The following is a 23,404-nucleotide window of genomic DNA, read 5'->3' as shown; positions in this document are numbered from 1 at the left end:
AGGCTATGGGCATTAAAATCGCCGACTACCAGGACCGGAGGTGGAAGCTCATCGACAAGTCGATGCAGCTCAACCACCGGGAGCGCTATACCTGGTGGAAGGTATAAAGAACAAACTGTCAGCTCCCGGTGGTTGAAATCAACTCTAGCGGCTAACGCCTGCAGAGGAGTCTGCAGCGGAACCTGACGTGCGGGCACACTGTGGTGCACTGCCAAAAGTACACCTCCATGGGCAATGGTCGGGGTGTCTAAGTCTCTTCTAAAAACAGAGTAACCCTTGATGGCAAAGGTAACGTTTGGCGCTAGCTTGGTCTCCTGGAGACCTAAAACAAGGGGTGTGGGCCAACGGATAAGAGACTGTAGGTCCTGGTAGTTGGCCCGGAGGCCTCTACAGTTCCACTGTAGAATAAAAGGCGTGGTTAAAAAGGCGCAAAAAGGGCGCGTATAACATGAGGCAAAGGCGCACACAGATACCTGACTGACCACAAAAAAGGTAAAAAGCACCGAGAGAAATGCACCTGGTAAAAAAGCGCAATAGCGCGAAAAAGATAAAAGGATAAAAGAGGAAATGACTAGACTGAAAGACTAGACTAAGTCCTCTAACTCCGAGGAGGCGCTCCCCCCGTAGCGGATACGGGGGTGCCCTGAGCCCTCTCGGTGAAGCCTCCCTTCGGCAGAGGCAGATCGGGCATGGCTCGGGCCCGGCTGGGGCCTTTTCGACCGGGGGGCGTCGCCCTCCGAAGGTGACCAGCTCGGGGGCGTCTGCCGCTTGGCGAGGCGCCCTGGAGCCGCGGAGGGCTGTTGCCGCCCCGACGGGGATGTCGAGGCGGCGGCCTGTGTCCTCGACACAGGCGTCTCTGGCAGCGGCGGTGGTGGCCGCCGCTGCGGAGGTGGAGGAGGCGGCGGGGGACCCATGATGGGCCGAGTCCCCGCCTGAGGTGTCTCCGGGGTGTCAGCGGCAACAGCCACATTGGCACTCCCGGAGGCGGAGTCGGCAGACGAGGCTTCCTTAGCCTCGAGGGCCTTCTGGACGAGGCGAGCCCTCCTCGCCTCGCGTGCCTTCCTCTCCTCCTCCCCCCGCCGCAGAGCCTCCTGCACCGCCGTGGGCGGTCGGGGGCGGGGCGGGGTGGGTGGCGCCTTACCCTGCGCCGGGGGGCGCCGACCACCCTGTCGGCGCTGGACGACGGCCCAGCCGTCTCCATCACCGTTCGCGGCTGGAGCGGGACTGGGTGGACCCCACACTGACTCTAGAGCAGCCTGCTCTGTGTTGCTCGGCGGCGCACGAGGCGCCGTGGTGTCCGCTGAGTCACCAGTGGCTACGACGGTGAGGCCGAATCGTTTGAGAAGCTGCACGAGCTGCGCTACACTCATCTGGGAGGCATCGGTAGAGTTTGTGACTCTCACCTTCTGGGCATACGAGGTCTTCGGGTGACTCTGGTTGTACACCTCCCGGGCCTCTTTGAAAGACAAATTTCTGGTAGCCTTGATGGTCATGATCTCTTTCTCCTTGACGTATGCAGGGCAAGACCTATCATACGCGGAGTGCGGCGTCTGCCCCTCTCCGCAGTTGACGCATCGGGGGGTCTCCGAGTCACAGGTTTCGTCAGTGTGGTCCTGCGAAGCACACTTGGAGCACGTGGGTCTTCCTCGGCAGTTGTCCTTTGTGTGGCCGAAACGTTGGCAGCGGAAGCAGCGCATGGGCGCTGGGACGAAAGGCCGCACGCGAACCTTCACGTAGCCCACACGAATCTCACTCGGCAAGTCAGTGGAGTCAAACGTCAGAATGATGTTGTTGGTCGAGACCGTGCCTCTCTTCGTCATGATGCGGCGAGCCGCTGTCACGCCGAAATTGGCGAGCCCGTCCGCAATGTCCTCGTCGCTCACTCCCCTCAGGTCGAAACAGTTAATGACCCCTCGTGATGAGTTCTTAGAGCGGTGGGGCTCCACTGTAAGCGGGATGGAGACGAGCCTCCGGCCGGATGCCCGTCCCTCGGAGAATACGAAGCGAGTAGCGTCCAACGCTTTCGCCGCCTCCTCGCTTTTCCTGAATTCGACCTCCAGCGCGCCATCACGCATCCGGTCACAACGAACGATCGAACCAAACCGGTCGCAGCCATCCTTCCGCTGGAAGGGCGTCAAGGAGCTCAGCTCCCTGTCGGCGCTCCGGAAGATGAGGATTTTTGGATTTCTCGGTCTTGGATCGTGCAGCGTTCGCCCGTCGGCCGAGGCCGGCGGGCGAGAGTCGGCCGAAGCCGAAGGATTGGTAAGAGTGGGGGAAGGGGGGTTGGTCGAGTTATCCATGCGAGTGTGCTTGGTCTCCGCCAGCTCGGCCGCCGACGCTCCGCAACGGCGCCGCTACAAGGCCTGGGACGGCCGAGCTGACTGTACGGGACTTGGCGGCACCTTCCGAGGGGGAGAGAGAGGCTCACCACCCCCCACGGTCGGATACCGCCTCCTCCCTTGACGCCTCGCCGAGTCACCGCCAGGGGCAGCGACAGATCAGCCCCACCGACGGAGGACGAGCACAAGTGCCCGAACCCCGCCGGCGACACCTCTCCGACACCACCCCCGGCGGCATCACGACTGGGAATGGCTCCTCAAGTGCGGCGCCCCACTGAGTGTCCCGCCCTTACAGAACTCAGGGCCAAAGAGGCGTGTTGCCCAGCCACCGCGACTGGCTCCGCACGGTGGGGGGCTCAACCTCCAGGATCCCGTTGTCCTGGGGTACGGGTCGGCTCGCCTAGCCTAGTAAAACCGGCTGGTACCCGAGGGGACGCCACTCCCCTTACACTAGCCCAACTCGGCTGTGTTCCTGCGGGTGCAAAAAAACAACGAAAAAGGGGTAGGAAAGGAATCAGAAGGCTGTGATCGAACGAAACGCGGACATCCGGTGAGAAGCAAAGCAAAAGCAAACAAAGACCGCTCAAGAGAAACAAAACCACGAAAACCAAGAAAAGTCGGGCCGTACCATCTGTCCATCCAGCGATCAAAGCAAGTCGTAAGCAAGCACAGGTCAAGCTGGGGCCGAGGGGGCGCTACTCCCCTTGCTGGCCGAGGCCAGGGCCACCGCGGGGCGAGGGCCCAAGGAACCCAGACCAACAGCGACCCGGGCCACTGCCAACCCCCTGCGGGGCCAATCCTGCAGACAATCCATTCAGTAAGCAAGGCAAATCCAGGTCAAACGCGCGTCAAGCTGGGGCCGAGGGGGCGCTACTCCCCTTACTGGCCGAAGTCACAGCCGCCGCACAGCCGGAGCCAGATGACCCCGGCTAAGCAGCAGCTCTGACCACGGTCAGCCCCCTGCGGGGCAAGGTGCCCCTGCAAGGCCGGTGGTGCCCCTGTAAGGCCTGTGGTACCCCTGCTAGGCCTCTGGTGTCCCTGACAGGCCCATGGTGCCCCTGCGAGGCCGGCGGCGCCCCTGGCAGGTCTCTGGTGTCCCTGACAGACCTGGGGTGCCCCTGACAAGCCTGTGGGGCCCCTCACAGGCCCGTGGTTCCCTTGCTAGGCCTGTGGTGCCCCTGGCGGGCTGGTGGTGCCCCTACTAGGCCGGTGGTGCCCCTGACAGGCCTGTGGTGCCCCCGGGCACCAAGGGGGTCATGACCCATGTGGCCCCCCTTGGATCTGCCACTGATGCATAATATATTGATTTGTAAAGGCGTTATGGCTTATGCAATATGCAATTGCAGGCACTTGGTATCCCTCACTTATCCCTCATTGGGGCTCTGGCGGGCTCCTGAGGGCCCACGTCTATCTCCGGGAGCCCATATAGACAGGCTCCTTTGGGTCCTTTCAGTACACAATAGCATAAGAGGTCTCCATGCGAGTCCTATACATACATCTGAGGGCGTACCCTGATGTCTGAGGTACCCAACTGCAGCTCCAATGGTCTCTTCTTACACTGGCGGATCATTTATCATTGGCGGGGCATTTAGGGCCATGCCCCCTCCCCAGAGGCCTAAAGTGGCCCGTTTTCCCCTCCCCCAAACGATAATGAAACATAGTTCAATCAGGGCGTTGTATCGATATCTTGCAGAGAAGTTAGATTAGCCAAGTTTTCTTGTATTGCGTTGCGTAGCGGCCACACCCAAACAGCATCGAAACAAGCTCGGCCCAAAAGTCGAGGGGCGTATACGAGGGGCGTATCCCTACTAAACTGCTGCAACTCAGCTACTCGCGGTGCAACTCAGCTACTCGCGGTACACCTCCCCCCTTTCAATAGACGCGCAGGTCAGGCGGGAGAGCACAATGAAATATACAAGCTGGCTAAGCGTAATGCAAATTAAGCGGGAACAATAAATGTCAGGTTCCAAAACTTTTACATGTCGCACCACTTTAGTAATAATGATAGTCCGCACGTTTTGTGGGCTTCACACGACGACCACTGCGCGTGAATCGCGGAAGCTCGCCCGGTGCTGCTGTTGCTCCTGCTGGAGCTGCTGCTGGTGGTGGTGCTGTACCCGTTCTCTGGGCAGGCTGAGCAGGCGGTGGCGGCGGTTCGGCTGCTGGCAGCAGTTCTTCGGGTTCCTCGGGTGCTTGTGACGATGCCGGAGGCGATTGCGGCGAGGACGACGGTGCACTTTGCGGTGATGCACCCAGCGGAGAGCTCCGAGACGGTTGTGGAGCAGCGATGTCCCGGGATGCTGGTCGGGTAACTGGCGGAAGAGCAGCATCTGGACTCGGGCGAGAATCGGGTGGAATCGGAAGGATGAAACGTCGGTTACGGACGACAGGCGTTTGCGTGGTAGCTGACGGAATGATGAATGAGTTTGGCTGCGCAGCTGGTCCGATGATGCGCACTGGTCCGTTCCAGTGTTTCTCGCCGTCATGGCGCACACGAACGTCATCACCCACTGATGGAGGGTCGAGGTGCGCTGCGCCATGCCTCTTGTCATACCCCTCCTTCTGACGAAGCTTTTGCAGATCATGATGATGCTGAAGTTCGATGAAGTCAGGCCATTGCGGCTTCATGTGCACCGGATGAATTGGTAGTCGGGTTCTCAGATTGCGTCCCATGAGCAGGCGTGCTGGACTGTGTCCAGTGACTTCCAGTGGAGTATTCCGGTAGGCCAAAAGCGCCAGCGTCGGATCCGGTTGCTGAATGATACGTTTGGCTGTCTGAACAGCACGCTCGACAGCTCCATTGCTTCTCGGGTTGTGAGGGCTACTCATGATGTGCTTGAAGCCGTACGTTTTGGAGAAGTCGGCGAAGGCTTGAGAAGAGAATTGCGGTCCACCGTCGGAACGAAGAATCTCTGGGATTCCGAAGCGTCCGAAGAGACCCCTGAGTCGGTCGATCGTGCTTGCGCTGGTGGTTGACGTCATGTGAAGAATTTCCAGCCAGCGACTGAAGTAATCAACGACGATGAGGAAGGTCCGGCCCTCATAGGTAGCGAAGTCTACCCCCACTGTATTCCACGGACCATCGGCGAGCTCGGTGGGCTGGAGTGGCTCTGCATGCTGCCGCCGTCTGTGTGATTGACAGAACCCACAGCGGTCGATCCATGCTTTCAGTTGGCCGTTGATACCAGGCCACCAGACTGACTCGGCGATCCTTTGTCGGCACTTGACCAGACTCAGATGTCCGTCGTCGTGAATCTTTCTTAGCATTTCACGTTGCATGTCTTCAGGGATGACAATTCGGCTCCCGTACATCAGTAGAGGTTTGCTGGTTTGATCGTAGGACACGCTGAAGTATCCACGAGCTGAATAGAATTCCAGCAGGTCAGGATGGACAGGAGATGACCATCCGATTTCAGTGAAGTTGATGACCTGACGGATCTTTCGATCTTGATGTTGTTGCTGCGCGATGTCTTCAAGCTTGCCGTGGCTTGCGGGCAAGGCTGACATGATGGCGTTGACATGGGCTTCGATTTCCGCCACGTCCTCGTCGGACGAGTGTTGTTCACTGACGGGTTTGCGTGAGAGGAGATCAGCAATGAGCAGCTGCTTGCCTGGCGTGTAGACAGCTTCTCCAGCGTAGGCTGCCAGTCTCATCAGTAGACGTTGACAGCGGAGTGGCGTATCAGCGATGTCTCTGGCGTTGATGAGCGGCACTAGCGGCTTGTGATCTGTAAGCAGTGAGAAACGTTGAAGACCGTACAGATATCCGTGGAACTTTTCGCACGCCCACGCTCCTGCCAGGCACTCTTTCTCGATCTGTGCGTATTTGCTTTCGGCACTGGTCAGTCGGCGTGAACAGAATGCAACTGGTCGTAGCTCACCATCTTTCTTTTGCATGAGGCAGCCTCCAATGCCATAGGAGCTTGCATCTGCAGACACCACAGTCTCCAACTTCGGGTCGAAATACGCCAGGACTCCTGCTTCGGCTATCTTCTTTTGGATGTCTTCGAAAGCTTTTTGCTGAGGGTGATCCCAGATCCACTCGGCGTCCTTTTTCAGGAGGTCATGCATAGGTCCCATGATGCTTTGAGCGTTGGGCACGAAGCGCGTCAGGAAGTTGATGGCACCCAGCATCGATCTCAATTCCTGAACGTTTTCTGGCGGTGGCATGTCTTGCACAGCTCTGAGCTTCTCTTTGTCGGGTTGGACACCAGCTGCAGATAGGCGGTGACCCAGGAACGCCACACTTCTTCGGCGAAATTCGCATTTCGATTCGTTGAGCTTGATGCCAGTCTCTTTGATGCGCTGCAGGACTGCAGAGAGGCGCTTGTCATGCTCTTCGCCTTTGCCGTGCACGATGATGTCGTCCTGGAAAAATACGACTCCCGGTAGGTCGTCCAACATCTCTGCCATCTTGCGTTGGTACACTTCCGGAGCCAGGGTGATTCCCATCGGTAGGCGGTTGAAGCGGTACCGTCCGAACGGCGTCAGGAACGTCGTGAGGTGCTTTGACTTCTCTGCCAGCGGGAGATGAAAGAAACCACTGGTGGCATCGAGCTTGCTGAAGGTGTCAGATCCTCGAACGGCATTGCTCAGCTCCACGAAGGTTGGCAGCTCGTAGCGTTCTCTCTTCACAGATGCATTCAGCTTTTTGAAGTCAACAGTCAGTCTGACTTTGCCATTTGGCTTCGGCACAGGTACGATCGGCGCACACCAGTCGCTGGGTTCGCTGACCTTTTCGATGACACCGGTGCTTTCCAGGCGCGCAAGCTCTTCTTTGACGGGTTGCTGCAGCGGCAGTGACACTCTGCGTGCTGTTACCACGGCGTAGGGCACAGCTCCGTCTTTCAGCGTGATGCTGACCGGCGTTGTTTTCCACAGTCCAACTTCTTTGGCAAACAGCTCCCTAGGAATGTTCACTTCATTGAGAAGCTTTACCAGTCCTAGCTTCAGTGAGTCTTCTCTGCCTAGCAGCGGGCGGACGAGGCTGTGTGTAGCATACAGCACGACGTCTGCGACTTCCTCATTTGGAGACTTCAGTTTCGTGACAACTTTGCCTACCACGTCTACTTGGCCACCGGGACTGTTCAACTTGATGTTCGCTTTTTGCATTCTGTGAGCCAGATTCAGCTTTTTGAGCGTGTCATAGCTGACCACAGAGACGTCTGCTCCAGTGTCTATTTTCATCAGGAGTTCTTCTTCCGCTTTGCCTATCTTCAGCATGACCATTCCCGAGTTCTGTTCATGTTCCACTGCACTGACCTCTGCTTTGTCCATCTCTTTCTTCATTTCTGTGCAGCCAGTCATTTCTTCAATGAGCCCCAAATATGCATCAGACTCAACATGTCCAGCTTCTGCTACTCCAGCTTGAACTTCTGCCACTTGATGAGGTACTGCGCTTCGGCAGACTTCTGGGAAGTGATTTCTCTTGTTGCATCTTGCACATGTTTTTCCGTACGCAGGACAGTTGTTTCTGCCGAGACGATGACTCCTGCCACAGAAGTTGCACATTCTGCCACTGGTTTCCCAGTGGGGAGCTTGGTACCGGTTTCTGTTGCCTGCGTCGTGTGCTCCCTGCACGTTCCTAGCCATTGGCTGGTTTGTCTGAAGATTTGGACGAGTGCCAACACCTTGCTGTCTTTGGTTTCTGCTTTCTTGGTTGTTTCTCATGCTATTTGGATGATAGTTCCTTTTGTTGCTTTGCAGATTGGGCTTTGACCACTGCACAGCATCAGCTTGCTTTGTTTCTTCTGATTTCTCTTTCACAGCCTTTTTCACTGCTTCATATTTCTTTGCGTAGTTGATCAGGTGATCCAGCTCCTGGTCTGTTTCAAGGGCAAGTCGTTCGATTAGACCAGTGTCCTTGACCCCAACAAGGAATCTGTCCCTGATCTGGTCGCGTTTCTGCTGAAACCCGCAGCTCTGGGCCATTGAGTACAGCGCTCGGACATATTCATCGATTGTCTCGCCTTCATGCTGGTTTCGTTGATGAAACTGTGACCTTTTCACTGAACTGTTGGATTTTGGCAGAAAGTATGCAGTGAATTTGTCCATCACTACTTCGAAATTGGCCCTTTCAGCTTCAGTTAGTCCAAACGAATCGAGAATTTCACCACTGTCTGGCATTCCCATGAGATACAGCAGTGAGGTAACCTGATATTCCTGAGATTCTCTATCCAATCGATGTAGAGTTCTGAACATTTTGTAGCTTTCCTTCCATTTTGGCCAATCCTCTGGTGCTCTACAATCAAATTTCTCAGGTGGTGGATAGAGAGGCATTATCACATGGAAAGTATTTCAATCTTTTTTTTTGCTTACCTCTTGCTTTTGAGCTTGCTTTCGTCTTGAATTGCTTTTAAAAAAACCTTCAATATCGGCTTGAATTGCTTTGATGCTCTGCGTCACTTTCGTCACAAAAATATCAAATCGTTTTGCTGCGTAGTTTCACTCTGAATACCCTTGGCACTTCTCTAGCTTATCGACAATGAATTTGCTGATCATTTCTCTGTGTTTTCCTCACTCGGGGCACCATGTATCGATATCTTGCAGAGAAGTTAGATTAGCCAAGTTTTCTTGTATTGCGTTGCGTAGCGGCCACACCCAAACAGCATCGAAACAAGCTCGGCCCAAAAGTCGAGGGGCGTATACGAGGGGCGTATCCCTACTAAACTGCTGCAACTCAGCTACTCGCGGTGCAACTCAGCTACTCGCGGTACAGGCGTGGCCCAGGAGCCGAGTTAGACAGGGCTGTTTTACCACCTCCGGCCCGCAAAGGGACCCAAGCACTGACTCGAAGCGGGTTAAAGAGACCCTCCCACCTTCAAAAAAGTTAATGAATTGGCATGAAAGTGATGTCGCTAGGTTCAGAAAGGGCGAAAACGAATATCTACCAAATTTTATCGAAAAGTATTCACCGGTTTTCAAGAGATTAGACTTTTGTTTTTGTTTACTTTTTGGGATATCCGCTGCTGTTCCTAGCGACTTTATTTGAAAGTGCGGCATTTGTTGCGCGCAAAGCAGCCTATACCACCGCATGCTACCAAACGTTTTAGTAAAATATTAAAAAATCATTAGATCTCCGCTGACGTCACACATTCAGAGGGGTATCCAAAAGCATTAGCCCCTCTGAATCAAAATGCTGCAATTTTGAAATTCAATATTTCCGATTTAAGGCATTTCTCGATGTTGTGAGTGCGTGCCGAAACCGGTAATTGTGAGCCAGGAACCCCATTTTGGCTATCTCAGCTCAAATCTAATGTTAAGGTGGGAGGGTCCCTTTAACTGGTCGATAAAAACAATGGTAAGTGTTTACAAAGTAATATAAAGGCATGGATCGGGTGGGCTACCATTTATATATTTTTCTTTTCAGTTAAAAAAAATCATAGTGTCAGGGCTGTGACGAAAAGTAAGTGGCCTAAATCCGATGAGAAAACAGGATTTGGGGGTACCCTAGGTTTGGCTCCTGCATGAGTTGGCCCCCCCCCCCCCCAAAAAAAAAAACGCAAGCCTGGATCCGCCAGTGTAAGTAGGTACTACTTACTTTTGAAAAGTGAGTCGATGCTATTATACCGAACTTACCTGGCTGATCCATCTCAATCTCCAAATCAAGATCCCTCGTTTTCTGTGCGAGTCCGCTCAGAATGAGAATTCTATAGATGGCCTTGATGAGAATAACCCGCGCCCGGCTGGGGGTCCTGGATTTCCACGCCCTGCTGGGGGGGGGGGGGTGTTTGAACACCCCCCCCCCTTCTAACTCGGCTCCTGGGCCACGTAGCGATACGCGGAAGGCGGCGTTCGAAAGAGCGTCAAAAATAATGAGGAAATCACTTCGGTCAATTTTTTGGTCAGGTCAAAGGTCAGGTCACCAGAGGTCATTGAAGGCAAAATTTCGCCGATTTCCAGGTCGAATGTCGACAATTTCCAAGAAGTCAACGCATAACTCGGGAACCAATAGAGCTACAGCGCCGCGGAAAAGCGCATTCGATAGCCCTATTAACGCCCTTTCTGAATAATTCTCTCAGATTTGACCTAACGTCAACAGTTTTGCCTGCAGGGGGCAAAAACTGCAAAAATAGCCGATTTTTTCGGAAACAGTTTTTCTGCAATAACTTTTGACCCAAGCCTTGTACGAGCTTACTTTTACCGGCATCGTGTTCCTCTCGTCAAGACGCATCGAATGAACTATAACTTGACCTTGAAAGGTCAACTTGAAAATTTGACCTCAGGTCAAGGTCATGACCTGACCGGAAAGGGTCATGATGCATATCAGTCGATCCGTATCGTCGAGCTGAACACATCTAAGGCGTTTTCATCGCTCTAGCATGCCTCTATCAAAAGTTATTTGCGAAAAACTGTTAGATACCATTCGTGACCTAAGATGACCTCAGGGCATAAACAGGGGTCACGGACACCATTTTCATGTTCAGTGTGTCTAAACCACTTGTAATTCAGTGTTTGGGAGTGTTTATAATGTCTTTCGACCAAAGGAGGCGCATTTCAATTTTCTCCCATTGACTTATAATGGGGAGGTCGCAAAATTGACCTGACCTTAGGTCATCGATATCAAAATTCTGAGATATACATTTTGTACATGCTATTGCTCTTAGCAATCGCTGAAAGTTTCAAAGCGATCGGTCACTCGGTGTAGCTAAGACAGACATTGAAACTTTTTATGAGGTGAGGTCACTTCAAGTGACCTGGTGACCTGACCTTGAATGACCTTGGTCTGAAATTTTCACAACATGTGTAGAATTGATGTATGATAAGGTGTACCAAAAACGGCGGCGCTCCGCGCCGCCGTTTTTGAGATATTCGCGAAAAACCACAAGGGGGGGGGGTGTTCAAACACCCCCCCCCCCCCAGCAGGGCGCGGGATAAGTTGAAGTCAAAGCAAGGCCCTATATACCAGGTAGGGTCGTCCGGCGATTCTACCTTTTCGTGACGTCAGCTCGTGACGTCATTTGGAGTCAAGTCTCGAAGCCCCGTTCAATCCCCATGTAAATGAGCGATTTTCGAAGCACTGTAGAATGAAGTCTGCATAAGATATATTAAACCTAAGTATCCTATCTAAAAGAGCAGACAATTTTCTGCAAGTTATCTATTACGTATTTTTTGCTAAATCTTTTGCTTTTTTCACAAAATCGTAAAATGTCCCCCCATGTCTCCGCAGCCTCCCTGCCGCCGGTCGCCGCGCGGTCGCGGTAGTGTAGTGGTTAGCGTGCCCGCGCAGTATTCCAAAGGTCCCGAGTTCGAATCTTTGCGGTGCGGAACTTTAATTGCAATTCCAAGCTGAATATACGCACATCCATAATAAATTATTATTCGTATAGCTAAACTGTCACCAAGCTATCCATATAAATTGACTTCAACCAAAATATCGGCAAGATTCTATTAAAATATAAATTCAAATATGGCGGCTTGGACTGCCGCGTGCGTTAGGCTCCGCCCATAGCTCCGCCCACATGCGTGACGTCATTCGTGTTAGTGGACACACGCGGAGATAGGGGACGACATGGGCCTGAGTCAAAGTTGAAGTGCGCATCACTAGCAACACACGACGCGTGCTCTCACGTGGTACTGCAGCAAAACTGCGTCATAAATGTCGAAATCCAAGGCTCAGGGTCATCGAAATCAACGTCCATCAATTGAGCAGCAGATTGATATTCGCGAATATCAAAATGAAAATTCGATATTCGGACGGGGAACGCAATAACTCAAGAACCAGTGAACCGATTTTGATGAAAAGGCCCTCACTCGATTCCTCGTTCCTTATTGCAGGTTGACGGCGATTTCCAGGTCACTAGGTCATGACCTTCAAGGTCAAGGTCAAGGTCAAAGGACGGGGAACGCTCTACCGATTTACATGCGGTAATTTTTGTAGGGTAGCTAAAGCTTCATTCCTTCTACTAAGTATTGGACTATTCCCGATGCATGTGGGTGACCCCTTGTGCACGTGCCACGTGCAAAACGAAGGGGTGTCAGTTTTGTAAAAGTTGCAATATCTCGGTAACTACTTGGCCGATTGCGCTTCAAGTTGGCATGTAGGTAGGCACCCACTAGGCAATGCATATCCATTATCCATGTGCCAGAGTTGGGGTGCTGCTGCACGTGCGCACGTGCAGGGGTCGATTCCAGATCTCAAGAACGGCAGGACCGATTGCGCTCAAATTTGGTACGCAGTTAGGGACCGGTTAGTAGGGTGCCGTGCAAAAGTCACTTGGGACCCATTTTGCACGTGCGCACGTGCAGGGTGCCGCTTCCAGATCTCGAGAACGGCTGGGCCGATCATGTCCTCAAATTTGGCAAATCGCTGGAGACCGGTTAGTAGGGTGCTGTGCACACGTCAGTTGGAGATACCCCCTCACAATTTCGCATGTGCAAGGCCCACCCTCTCGCTCGCTCCGTTAGTCGCCCCAAAAGGCGTTATACTGGTATTGTAAGCTTTACATGCCACGCCGATCTCCTTTCGGCCTTCGCCTTGTCGACAAAGGCCGCGCAGAAATGCTACGAATAAAGGAATGAGTGGTGGTCACGAAGAATGTATTGTCCCTCAAAGTAGCTGGACATTATTCACAAATCACAGCGCTACGACACTGTACCAAACAGCGACACTCCTTAACTCATATGTGGAGGCGGATAGTTAAGAACACAACTACTGAATCACCGTGTGTTAACATAAAGAAACAAGATGTGACACTCACACGGGTAGCCAAGAAGCTCACAAACGAGAACCACAGCTACACCTTTTTACGACTAAATATAGACATAGTGCACGCAGCTCAATAATAGTGCAACCGATTGCGACAAATCGCCATTGACAGACTATGGCATACTGTCGGAATCGCCCCCACTATTACTGAAATGTGCGCACTGCCGCCCTAAATTGGGCGTAAAAAGCTGTATAACACTAATATATCAAACGTATGACGACAGCCGGTCATGCACTTGTCGGCATATTTCAGCATTGCATTTCGCCAACCAAGCCATTTACCGCATCAGTCAAACCTGTGTAATTCTCAAAACTGTGTACCAGTTAAAATCGAGTTTTTGCGTCAAACTGCTGAACCATTAGACAGTAGTCGCAGCAGTGCTGCCAGTCTTCGTGTGGGTCTGCATGTGTCTGATAAGCTTTGCCCGTTGAGCGAACCGGGCCTGGCAGTGTGAGCAGCCGTACGGCCGCTCCCCCGTGTGAGTACGCATGTGTAAGGTGAGACTTGTCCCTTGAGTGAACCGTGCCTTGCAGATAGAGCAGCCGTACGGCCGCTCCCCAGTGTGTGTCCGCATGTGTGCCTTGAGGTGTCCCCGTTCAGCGAACCGTACCGTGCAGATGGAGCAGCCGAACGGTCGCTCCCCAGTGTGAGTCATCATGTGTCTGGTGAGGTGTGATCGATCAATGAACCGTGCAGTGCATATAGAGCAGCCGTACGGCCTCTCCGCAGTGTGGGTCCACATGTGTGTAGTGAGGTGTGACCGGTTAGCGAACCGGGCCTGGCAGTGTGAGCAGCCGTACGGCCGCTCCCCCGTGTGGGTCCTCATGTGTTTGATGAGATTCCCTCGTCGAGCGAACCGTGCCATGCAGATGGAGCAGCAGTACGGCCGCTCCCCCGTGTGGATACGCATGTGCGTGATGAGGTGTGGCCGTTGAGCGAACCGTGCAGTGCATATAGAGCACCCGTGCGGCCTCTCCCCAGTGTGGGTTCGCACGTGCTTGGTGAAGGTGGACCGTTCAGTGAACCGGGCCGAGCAGATAGAGCAGCCGTATGGCCGCTCTCCAGTGTGGATCCGCATGTGATTTTTAAGGCTTGATCGAACAGTGAACCGTGCAGTGCAGATGGAGCAGCCGTGCGGCCGCTCTCCAGTGTGGGTCTGCATGTGTGTAGTGAGGTGTGACCGGTCAGGAAATCGTACAGAGCAGATGGAGCAGCCATACGACCGCTCCCCAGTGTGGGTTCGCTTGTGTCTGGTGAGGTGTGACCGTCGAGTGAACCGTGCATGGCAGATGGAGCAGCCGTACGGCCGCCCTCCAGTGTGGATCGCCATGTGTTTGGTAAGGTTGGACTGTTTAGTGAACCGCACCGTACAGATGGAGCAGCATTGCGACCTATCCCCCGTGTGAGTCCTTCGGCAACGTTTCATGTTTGTGGGCTTGTCGGTCGAGTATTGATACCACTCGCACTTGAATCTGCCGCTCCTGTCGATGTGACCGTGACTTGTCTTCACGTGTCCGTCCAGACGTTGCTTTCCCCAGCATCGGAAGTCGCAGTGGGGACATTGAACCGAGCCACTTATGCCTGCAGAATACACAGAAAAAAGAAAGGCGCTTAAACAAGTTGCATGCCAAAGCAGGTCGCACACACACGGGAACAATCACGACGCCCAGAGATGACCCAAGCAGCTCGTGGTCACGTTTCCAGGTCACCTTGGTGAGCGCCGTGGGCGGTATAGCGGCAATGTAGACGCGACAAGCCATCAGCGCCCATCAGTTGATCCGTGTATCGTTCGAAATACAGCCTTCAGAAACGGGACGCTGAGCTCGTTTAGAGAATATTTCACTTGCTGTTTATTAACTGGCGCATGGACAGTGTTCCCGCTGGCATCAATTTACTGCAGTGGTTTAGGTGACAACCAGCGTGGCTCGTGTGGGCCTTGTTTTTTGCCGCATCTGCGCAAGAAATGTTATTGTTTTGAACGAAAAGCGAGCCGAGGGACATGGGACGGAGTGAGTAATGTATTTTCTTTAATATTTTGGTATGTATGCTTTTGTTTATGATTAGATGATGTTTTGCCTAAGTTTGTTATGTTGAAGAGCGAACAAAAACATTCTAGTCAGATATTATAGTCAGTTATCGGTTGGTTGCGAATGTGGCGCAGGAATGTTGAGGAAACGAGGGTTATAATACCGTGTTGTGTCTTTTCAGTTTTTTACGTGGCATTGCGGATCTGGATGAATATACTGAATTAAAAGGAAAACTGATGTCCTATCCACATGCTGCTACAGTAAAAAATCCCCCAATCCGAACAAAGCTAGATGAACGTTGGGACCAATTCCTTGAACCTGTAGGTAGTGAAATGACCCGAACTAACAATCTATACACTGAGTAGAACTTTATTTGCCTCATATTATTTCAGTTCTTCCAACGACCCATAAACCTGTACCTGTAGTGTTCACTTTTCTTTTATTTTATTTTTTGTTTGAAACTGCTTTGAAATGGATGAAAGTAAGAAGATGGAAGGTCTGGAAGGTGAAGCGAAGGAGGGTGGTGCAGCACTGCTCGCTAGAAGGAGTGGGAGAAAGGTCACATTAAATCCGAAAGGTGCTGCATACCAGTTAGAAACCAAGGAGAAGAGCTATAATGTTCTTCTAAAGGAATTGAAGAAGACAGGAGCTGAACTGTTGGAAGAAGATGTGTCCGAAAGGGTCAAGGCAGATGAAGTTCTCCACAAAACAGTGACAAAGAAGGTGAGACAGTGGCTTCATGGATATGTGACGCTCATGCAAACAGCTATCGATTTGCAAGCTCTGCTTCCTGCGGACAGAAAAGAGGAGCATCTGTCAAGACATGCAGAAATAGGGGTAGAGTTGAACCAGATGAAAGAGGGTGTGGATGCTTTGCAAAAGGAACTTGCTTTGACTGATCATGAAACAAAGCTTGAAGGCTCTGTGGCAGGAGCTAGTACGACATCAAGTTCAATGAGAGCAAACCTCATGATGCTGCGTCTCCAGGATGAGAGAAAGAAGGCAGAAGTGAAGGCGCAACTGATGGCCGTGAAGAAAAGACAAGAACTTCTGAAGGAAAGACAGGATCTGGAGCTGAGAGAAAAGGAGCTGGAGTTACAAGTGCAGCTTGACATTCAAAACGCACAAGAGGATATCAGCGAAAAGTTTGAACAAGAACTTCTGAATGAAGATGGGCCAGATGAGTATCAAAAGGACACACAAGTGAAGACACATGTGAAAACACAAGAGAAGAACTCGGATGGCAATGCTCAGGCCGAAGGAATTTTGACAGGACTGGCACATATCATATCAAAGTCACAGAACCAGCTGCCTGTTCTTGAACCTGAGGTATTTAAGGGTGACGTTGAGCAGTTCGCAATGTGGCTCAAGTCATTTGAATGTTACATTGAGTCAAGGACTACTGAGAGCACAGAAAGACTGCACTATCTTGCAACCTACACAGGTGGAAGTGCTAAACGTGCAATTCAAGGACTTCTCCAGTTGAGAAGTGAGGATGCCTACTCTAAGGCAAAGCAGAAACTGATTGAAAGGTATGGAAACGACTTTGTCACAGCAAATGCCTATAGGCAGCGGCTCCACAGCTGGCCACATGTTCGGCCTGGAGATGGCAAGGCCCTTCGTGAGCTGGCAGATTTCCTGGAAGGTTGTCTGGTGGCAGCTCAGACAGTACCAGGACTCAGCAATCTGAGGAACATCGATGATATTACCCAGCTGCTGAAAAGACTTCCACGATATCTTGTAGATCGCTGGAGAAGGGTTGTTGATGAGCACATCTATGAACGTGACAAGTCAGAGTACCCAGGCTTAGAAGTGTTTGTCAACTTCTTGACCAAAGAGGCTCGAGTCGCCTGTGGACCAGTATCGCTGGAGACAGACCAAGACAAGCTGAAGAAAACAAGAGACAGAGCTGGAGCATTCGCTTCTTCGACTGGTGCAGTAGCTGAAAGGAAGTCGGACAGGAATTTCCGAAGAACTGATCCCAGCTACCAAGCAACCAGCAGTAGCCAATCAGCTCCTGACAGCTACAGGTGGAAGTGTGTCCTCTGCGTAGAGAGGCATCCACTGGACTCATGTGAGGTCTTCGCAAAGATGGCCCTGCCAGAGAAACATGTTGTGATTCGCAAGCATGGAGTGTGTCGTGGCTGCTTGCGTATAGGCCACATCTGGAAGGAGTGCAAGAGGAGAAGAGAATGTGGAAAGTGCCACGGTGCTCACCCGACACTCCTACATGATGATGATTTCAGGTCATCAAGAGGGACTCCCGGACGCTCGGTGTCAGTCGAAACACAAACGGCTACAACACTGAAAACTGAAATCAGATCACCGCCCAGCGATGCAGATGATGGAACCCCATGTTTTCATTCATTGATCGTGCCTGTACTGGTCCATCACCGGACAACACCGGAGCACAAGGAAATGGTTTACGCCATTCTGGATCCACAGTCTGATGGGACGTTCATAACTGAGAGCGTCTGCGACAAGATCAAAGCACCCGGAGTGGAAACCTCTCTGGAATTGAGTACGATTACTGGGAAAACCGAGGTGAAGGCGAAAGCAGTGACGGGACTGGTCATCGAAGCGCTGGACTCCAGCAGTGAGATCAGCCTCCCCACAACGTACACCCGTGAAGACATGCCTGTAGATCGACAACTGATCCCAAGGCGTGAGACAGCAGCGAACTGGTCTCATCTGAGAGAAGTAGCTGAGAGTTTGCCTCCCTACTACCCGGAGGCGGCGATTGGTCTACTCATTGGCTTGAACTGCAGCAAGGCCATCAAGCCTCAGGACATCGTGACAGGAGACGACAACGCGCCGTGGGCAGTCCGCACAGCGATGGGCTGGGGTGTCGTTGGCCTCGCTCGCGGCAACAGAACGTGCTGTTTTGCATCGTGCGATGGTGCGGCGAGTAGGCAGTGTCACTTCACGCTGAGGACCCGAGCGAGGGAAGTCGGGCCGTCACATTTGATTGAAATGTTGGAGACAGGGTTTCAGGACCAACCTCAAGAGAGGAAGATCTCCCAACAAGACAAGAGATTTGTGGACCTAATGGAGACACAGATGCACGCCACAGAAGATGGTCACATGGAAGCGCCACTTCCACTGAAGGACCCAGAGGTTGTGCTGCCAGACAATAAGAAACTTGCAATGCAAAGGCTGCAAGGGTTGAAGAAGAGATTTGAAAGGGATCCAGGATTTCAGGCAGAATACAACACGTTCATGACAGAAATGCTGGAGACCGGAATCGCTGAGCCTGTGCCTGAAGAGGAGCTTGGTGGAGCCGGCAGCAATGGAGTGTGGTACCTGCCGCACCATGGGGTCCGTCACCCTCGCAAACAAAAGATCAGGGTGGTCTTTGACTGCAGCTGTGAATTCGATGGACGGAGCCTAAACAGTGAGCTCATGCAGGGACCGGACATGGCCAATAACCTCTGCGGCATCTTGACTCGATTCCGTAAGCTCCCCGTGGCTCTCACTTGTGACATCAGAGGGATGTTTAACCAAGTGAAAGTGAACCAAGAACATCGAAACCTGCTACGCTTCCTCTGGTGGAAGGATGGAAACCTGCAGGAAGAACCGACAGAGTTCAGAATGACTACGCATCTGTTCGGGGCAACATCATCCCCGTCTTGTGCGATGTTCGCGCTGAATAAGACAGCTGAGCTCTATGAAGAAGAGTGTGGCCCAGAAGCTGCAGCCTTCGTGCGCCACGATTTCTATGTGGACGACGGATTGATATCAACTCCGGACAAGACGTCGGCGTGTGATCTGGCTGGAAGCGCAACAATTTTGTGTTCCAAAGGTGGTTTCCAGTTGCACCAATTCACCTCGAACGAGCCGGATGTCATCGCCAGCATCCCCGAAGAAAATCGATCGAAGAATCTTCAGCACAAGGACGTCGTGGACGAGTACAAACCTGTGGAACAGGCTCTTGGACTTTCGTGGAACATTCAAGATGACACGCTTCTTTTGACAGGAGACCTGCCCGACAAACCAGTGACTCGACGAGGGATTTTGTCTACCGTCAGTTCCCTATACGACCCCCTGGGGTTGGTGTGTCCCTTCACGTTGCAGGGAAAGCAGATACTGAAGCGACTCTGTTGTGATGGCGGTGGATGGGATGAGCCGGTACATGAAGAGTGCTGGCTTGATTGGAAAGCAGACCTGGCTACACTTTCCACTTTTGCAGTGCCCAGGTGCTACGTTCCATCCTCATGTCTGGTGGAGTCCTACGAGCTGCACAGCTTCTCAGACGCCAGCCTAGAGGGGCTCGGGGCCTGCAGCTATCTGCGAATGAAGACTACCGATGGACAGCTCTATTCGTCACTGGTGCTAGGGAAGGCCAGAGTAACGCCGAAACGCGTGACGACTGTTCCAAGGTTGGAGCTGGCAGCGGCACTTCTTTCGACAAAAACCAGCCAGTTCCTGAAGCAAGAGCTGAATATTCCGAACCTGAGAGAATACTTCTGGTGTGACAGCAAGGTAGTATTGGGTTATATCGGAAACGAAGACAAACGTTTCCACGTCTTCGTGGCGAATCGTGTACAGCAAATTCGCCAGTACACATCACCTGATCAGTGGGGATTCGTATCCTCTGAAGTCAATCCAGCAGACTACGCTTCCCGCGGCCAGAGGGCGTCTGACCTGAAGAAGAACGACATCTGGTGGAAGGGACCCGAGTTCCTTAGGAAACAGGACGAGGAGAGGACGCCTAGTACGTTCGAAGTCCCTGATGACGACCCAGAGGTAAAGAAGATGACGACGCTTGCAACTGCTGCTTCCGTTGCACAACAGTTTGCGAGTCTGAGGGAGCGGCTGCTGTACTTCTCTGATTGGTTCAGAGCTCGTAGAGCTGTTGCCCTCTGCATCAAGTTTGTGAGACGTCTCCGACATCGGATCAAATCGAAGACGACGAAACCAGAAGGAGATGAACCCGAGGAAGGCTTGTGTGCTGAAGATCTGCTGAACGCAGAAAAGTTGATCCTTCGACAGGTCCAGAAAGAAGACTTCAATGAGGACGTGGCTGCCCTTTCATCTGATGGAGAGCGATCTGGTGACCCCAGAAGAAAGAGAACCGTTGGCAGCCTGCGAGGACTAGATCCTTTCGTGGATCAGGATGGGCTACTTCGAGTAGGAGGGCGTGCTCGAAAGAGCAGCTTATCAATGGAGCTAGCTCACCCGATCATACTACCGAAACGAGGACACATTACAGACCTGATTGTTCGTGAGTGCCATGAGCGAACTCACCACAGTGGAAGGGAGATGACTTTGAATGAAGTCAGACAAAGAGGTTTCTGGATCGTGCAGGGAAGATCGGCAGTTGTGAGGATCATCCTCAGCTGTGTGAAGTGCAAGAAACTACGTGGAAATCCCTGCACTCAGAAGATGGGAGACCTGCCTATGGAGCGTTTGGAGGCGACGGAACCTTTTGAAAACAGTGGAGTGGATGCGTTTGGCCCATTCTTTGTAAAGGAGCGAAGAAGCGAAGTCAAACGGTGGATACTGCTCTTCACTTGCCTGAGTTGTCGTGGGATCCACCTGGAAACTGTCAACAGCATGACAGCAGACGCCTTTCTGAACGCATATAGACGATTTGTGTGTCGCCGTGGCCCTGTGAGAAAGCTGTTCTGTGATAACGGCACAAACTTCATTGGCGGCAAAAGCACATTGGAAGCAGCCATGATGGAGATGGAGAAGGGGAAGATCAGGCGAGAGCTGCTGAAGGATCAATGTGATTTCATTGAGTTTTCCTTCAACGTCCCGTACGCGAGCCACATGGGCGGCTCATGGGAAAGGCTCATCAGGTCGACAAGAACAGCATTGACTAGTATCCTGGACGGACACAGTCATCATTTGGACGACGAGCTGTTCCGGACGTTTGTCGCGGAAGCCGAGAACGTCGTCAATAGTCGGCCCATTTCTGTTTGTAGCATGACTAACACTGATAGCGTAGAACCTATCACTCCAGCACAGCTACTCACATGTAAATCCAAGGTCCTTCTTCCTCCACCTGGTGTCTTCTGCCGTCAAGACGTCTACGCCCGACGAAGATGGCGGCGCGTACAACATCTGGCGGACGTATTCTGGTCGCGATGGCAGCACGAGTACGTCCCCACTACGCAGGAGCGACGGAGATGGATCGACAAGGAGCCTAACATGAAGGTCGACGACCTCGTCGCCGTGGCCGATGACAGTCTTCCGCGCTCTCAGTGGCATCTGGGACGTATAGTGACCACGTACCCGAGTGCGGATGACTTGGTGCGTAAGGTGCGAGTGCGGATCGGCGCAGCCGAATACGACAGGCCAGTGCATCGTCTAGTCATGATCATGAGGGCGCACGACGGAGATTCCCGGTCGGGGAGCCTCTGAACGCTTGGTGAGCGGACGACGAACTAGAGGTGCTTGGCGTAGGATTAGCGGTCCACGTGCCGTGAAAGGGCAGCAGTGAGAAGTGTAAGATGCATTGAGACCGTAGTCTGTAAGGACTTGATCCTTGGAACAACTTCTGTTTCATGGTCACATGCCTGTTCGTGTAATCGACGTATCTGTTAGTATTATCGGAAGAGAAAATTCTGTTGAATTTTGGGGAGCCATGTTCCCGCTGGCATCAATTTACTGCAGTGGTTTAGGTGACAACCAGCGTGGCTCGTGTGGGCCTTGTTTTTTGCCGCATCTGCGCAAGAAATGTTATTGTTTTGAACGAAAAGCGAGCCGAGGGACATGGGACGGAGTGAGTAATGTATTTTCTTTAATATTTTGGTATGTATGCTTTTGTTTATGATTAGATGATGTTTTGCCTAAGTTTGTTATGCTGAAGAGCGAACAAAAACATTCTAGTCAGATATTATAGTCAGTTATCGGTTGGTTGCGAATGTGGCGCAGGAATGTTGAGGAAACGAGGGTTATAATACCGTGTTGTGTCTTTTCAGTTTTTTACGTGGCATTGCGGATCTGGATGAATATACTGAATTAAAAGGAAAACTGATGTCCTATCCACATGCTGCTACAGACAGAACTCCGCGCCAACTTATCCTTGAAGGAAAATGATAATTTGTAACACCAAAAAATCAAAACATGAAAGATAAAGATAGCAAAAACGTATTCTTTGGAGCGCTCTTGCGAGGAACATTATGAATATTAGAGAGAGAAAATATATGAAAAATTGACCTCTCCTCGACATTTAAAATTATTAGAATAGCCAAATATTACTGTATTGATATTTCGACCAACAGGTCTTCTTCAGAATAAGACAGTGTACACAAGTGTACGAGAATACAATTTGTATTCTCGTACAATTTGTATTCTCGTACACTTGTGTACACTGTCTTATTCTGAAGAAGACCTGTTGGTCGAAATATCAATACAGTAATATTTGGCTATTCTAATAATTTTAAATGTCGAGGAGAGGTCAATTTTTCATATATTTTCTCTCTCTAATAGCGAAAACGTAATCAATTATTTATCAATCCAATGCCGGTTTAGTTGGAAGAACTACACTGTGGCAGATACACCTCGACCGCAGTCAACGCCATTATGTAAGTTAAATACATACATGATACAAATGGTTACATTCAGCATTTTCTCTATATTTTGATATAAAGCAATACAAACAAAAAGAAAGGAAAAGACGCGTGAAACAGGCGATAAAACTTAAAAATAACCGAGAATTGATAAACACATTTCTTCGGCCATGACAATATTTTTTTCCCCTTTTACATGAAAGCCATAACACTAAGGAACATATGGTAGGTATTCGCTAATAGAGATGGGTCCTGCTGAAAAGTCAATAGGTACATTCTTCTATAGAGCAACGCTACTTTTCTTTCAGCTTATGCCGGCACATAAGTCTGCCGACGGCGACACCAAACCAACACCCAATCACGCTTGTAGGTCCAGACAGTTTGTACGTCGTACTCGTATCCAACAGTAGCGGGGCGTTCATACAGGATGGAAAGAGAGTTTAAATATTTACATGCCACGCCGATCTACACGACAAAGGCTGCGTCGACAAAGACTGCGCAGAAAATACTAAATGCTGCGAATACGGAAATGAGTGGTGGGCACGAAGCAGGCATTGTCTTTCAACGTAGCTGGACATTATTCACAAATTACAGCGCCACGACGCTATGCCAAACAGCGACACTCCTTATCACCTATGGGGAGGCGGATAGTTTAGAACACAACTACTGAATCACTGTGTGTTAACATAAATAAAACAGATGTGACACGAGTAGCCACGAAGCTCACAAACGAGAACGACAGCTAAAACACCAATATCAAACGAACAACGGCGGCCGGTCATGCACTTGTCGACACGTCTCAGCATTGG

At 51.5% G+C, this 23,404-nt stretch overlaps 2 protein-coding genes across 8 annotated transcripts in view; one reads left to right on the top strand and one right to left on the bottom strand.

Annotated features, from left to right (window-relative positions):
- The window catches only part of LOC122389342 (zinc finger protein 271-like), a 259,548-nt gene that overhangs the window by 186,769 nt on the left and 49,375 nt on the right, over positions 1-23,404 (bottom strand). For 3 of the 6 annotated variants that reach the window (XM_043381250.1, XM_043381252.1, XM_043381251.1), the window contains one exon: positions 12,862-14,629. The exons of the other annotated variants lie outside the window; for them this stretch is intronic. In XM_043381250.1, the coding sequence (XP_043237185.1) occupies positions 13,407-14,629 (1,223 nt within the window). In that variant the 3' untranslated portion in view covers positions 12,862-13,406. Of the gene's footprint in view, positions 1-12,861; positions 14,630-23,404 lie in introns of those variants that run through there. 6 annotated transcript variants of the gene reach the window in all.
- On the top strand, positions 14,941-22,084 carry LOC122389341. 2 transcript variants are annotated; one of them, XR_006257959.1, is made up of 2 exons: positions 14,941-21,805; positions 22,005-22,084. XR_006257959.1 is itself a non-coding variant. In XM_043381242.1 (2 exons), the coding sequence occupies exon 2, from the start codon at positions 15,547-15,549 to the stop codon at positions 21,442-21,444; it is 5,898 nt and encodes a 1,965-aa protein (XP_043237177.1). In that variant the 5' UTR covers positions 14,941-15,057; positions 15,257-15,546; the 3' UTR covers positions 21,445-21,859. The 2 variants fall into 2 exon arrangements, 1 of the variants encoding a protein (XP_043237177.1); XM_043381242.1 differs by lacking the exon at positions 22,005-22,084 and having other exon boundaries at positions 14,941-15,057; positions 15,257-21,859.

The sequence above is a fragment of the Amphibalanus amphitrite genome, unplaced genomic scaffold, assembly GCF_019059575.1.
Source record: "Amphibalanus amphitrite isolate SeventyFive unplaced genomic scaffold, NRLGWU_Aamphi_draft 000355F_arrow, whole genome shotgun sequence".
In the NCBI taxonomy this organism is placed as follows: Eukaryota; Metazoa; Arthropoda; class Thecostraca; order Balanomorpha; family Balanidae; genus Amphibalanus; species Amphibalanus amphitrite.
The sequence above is the reverse complement of the archived record's forward strand: the minus strand, read 5'-3'. Positions and strand labels throughout refer to the sequence as shown.

Excerpts from the sequence above, each read along its gene's own strand:
- LOC122389341 (XM_043381242.1), top strand. The coding sequence starts at position 15,547 with ATGGATGAAAGTAAGAAGATGGAAGGTCTGGAAGGTGAAGCGAAGGAG.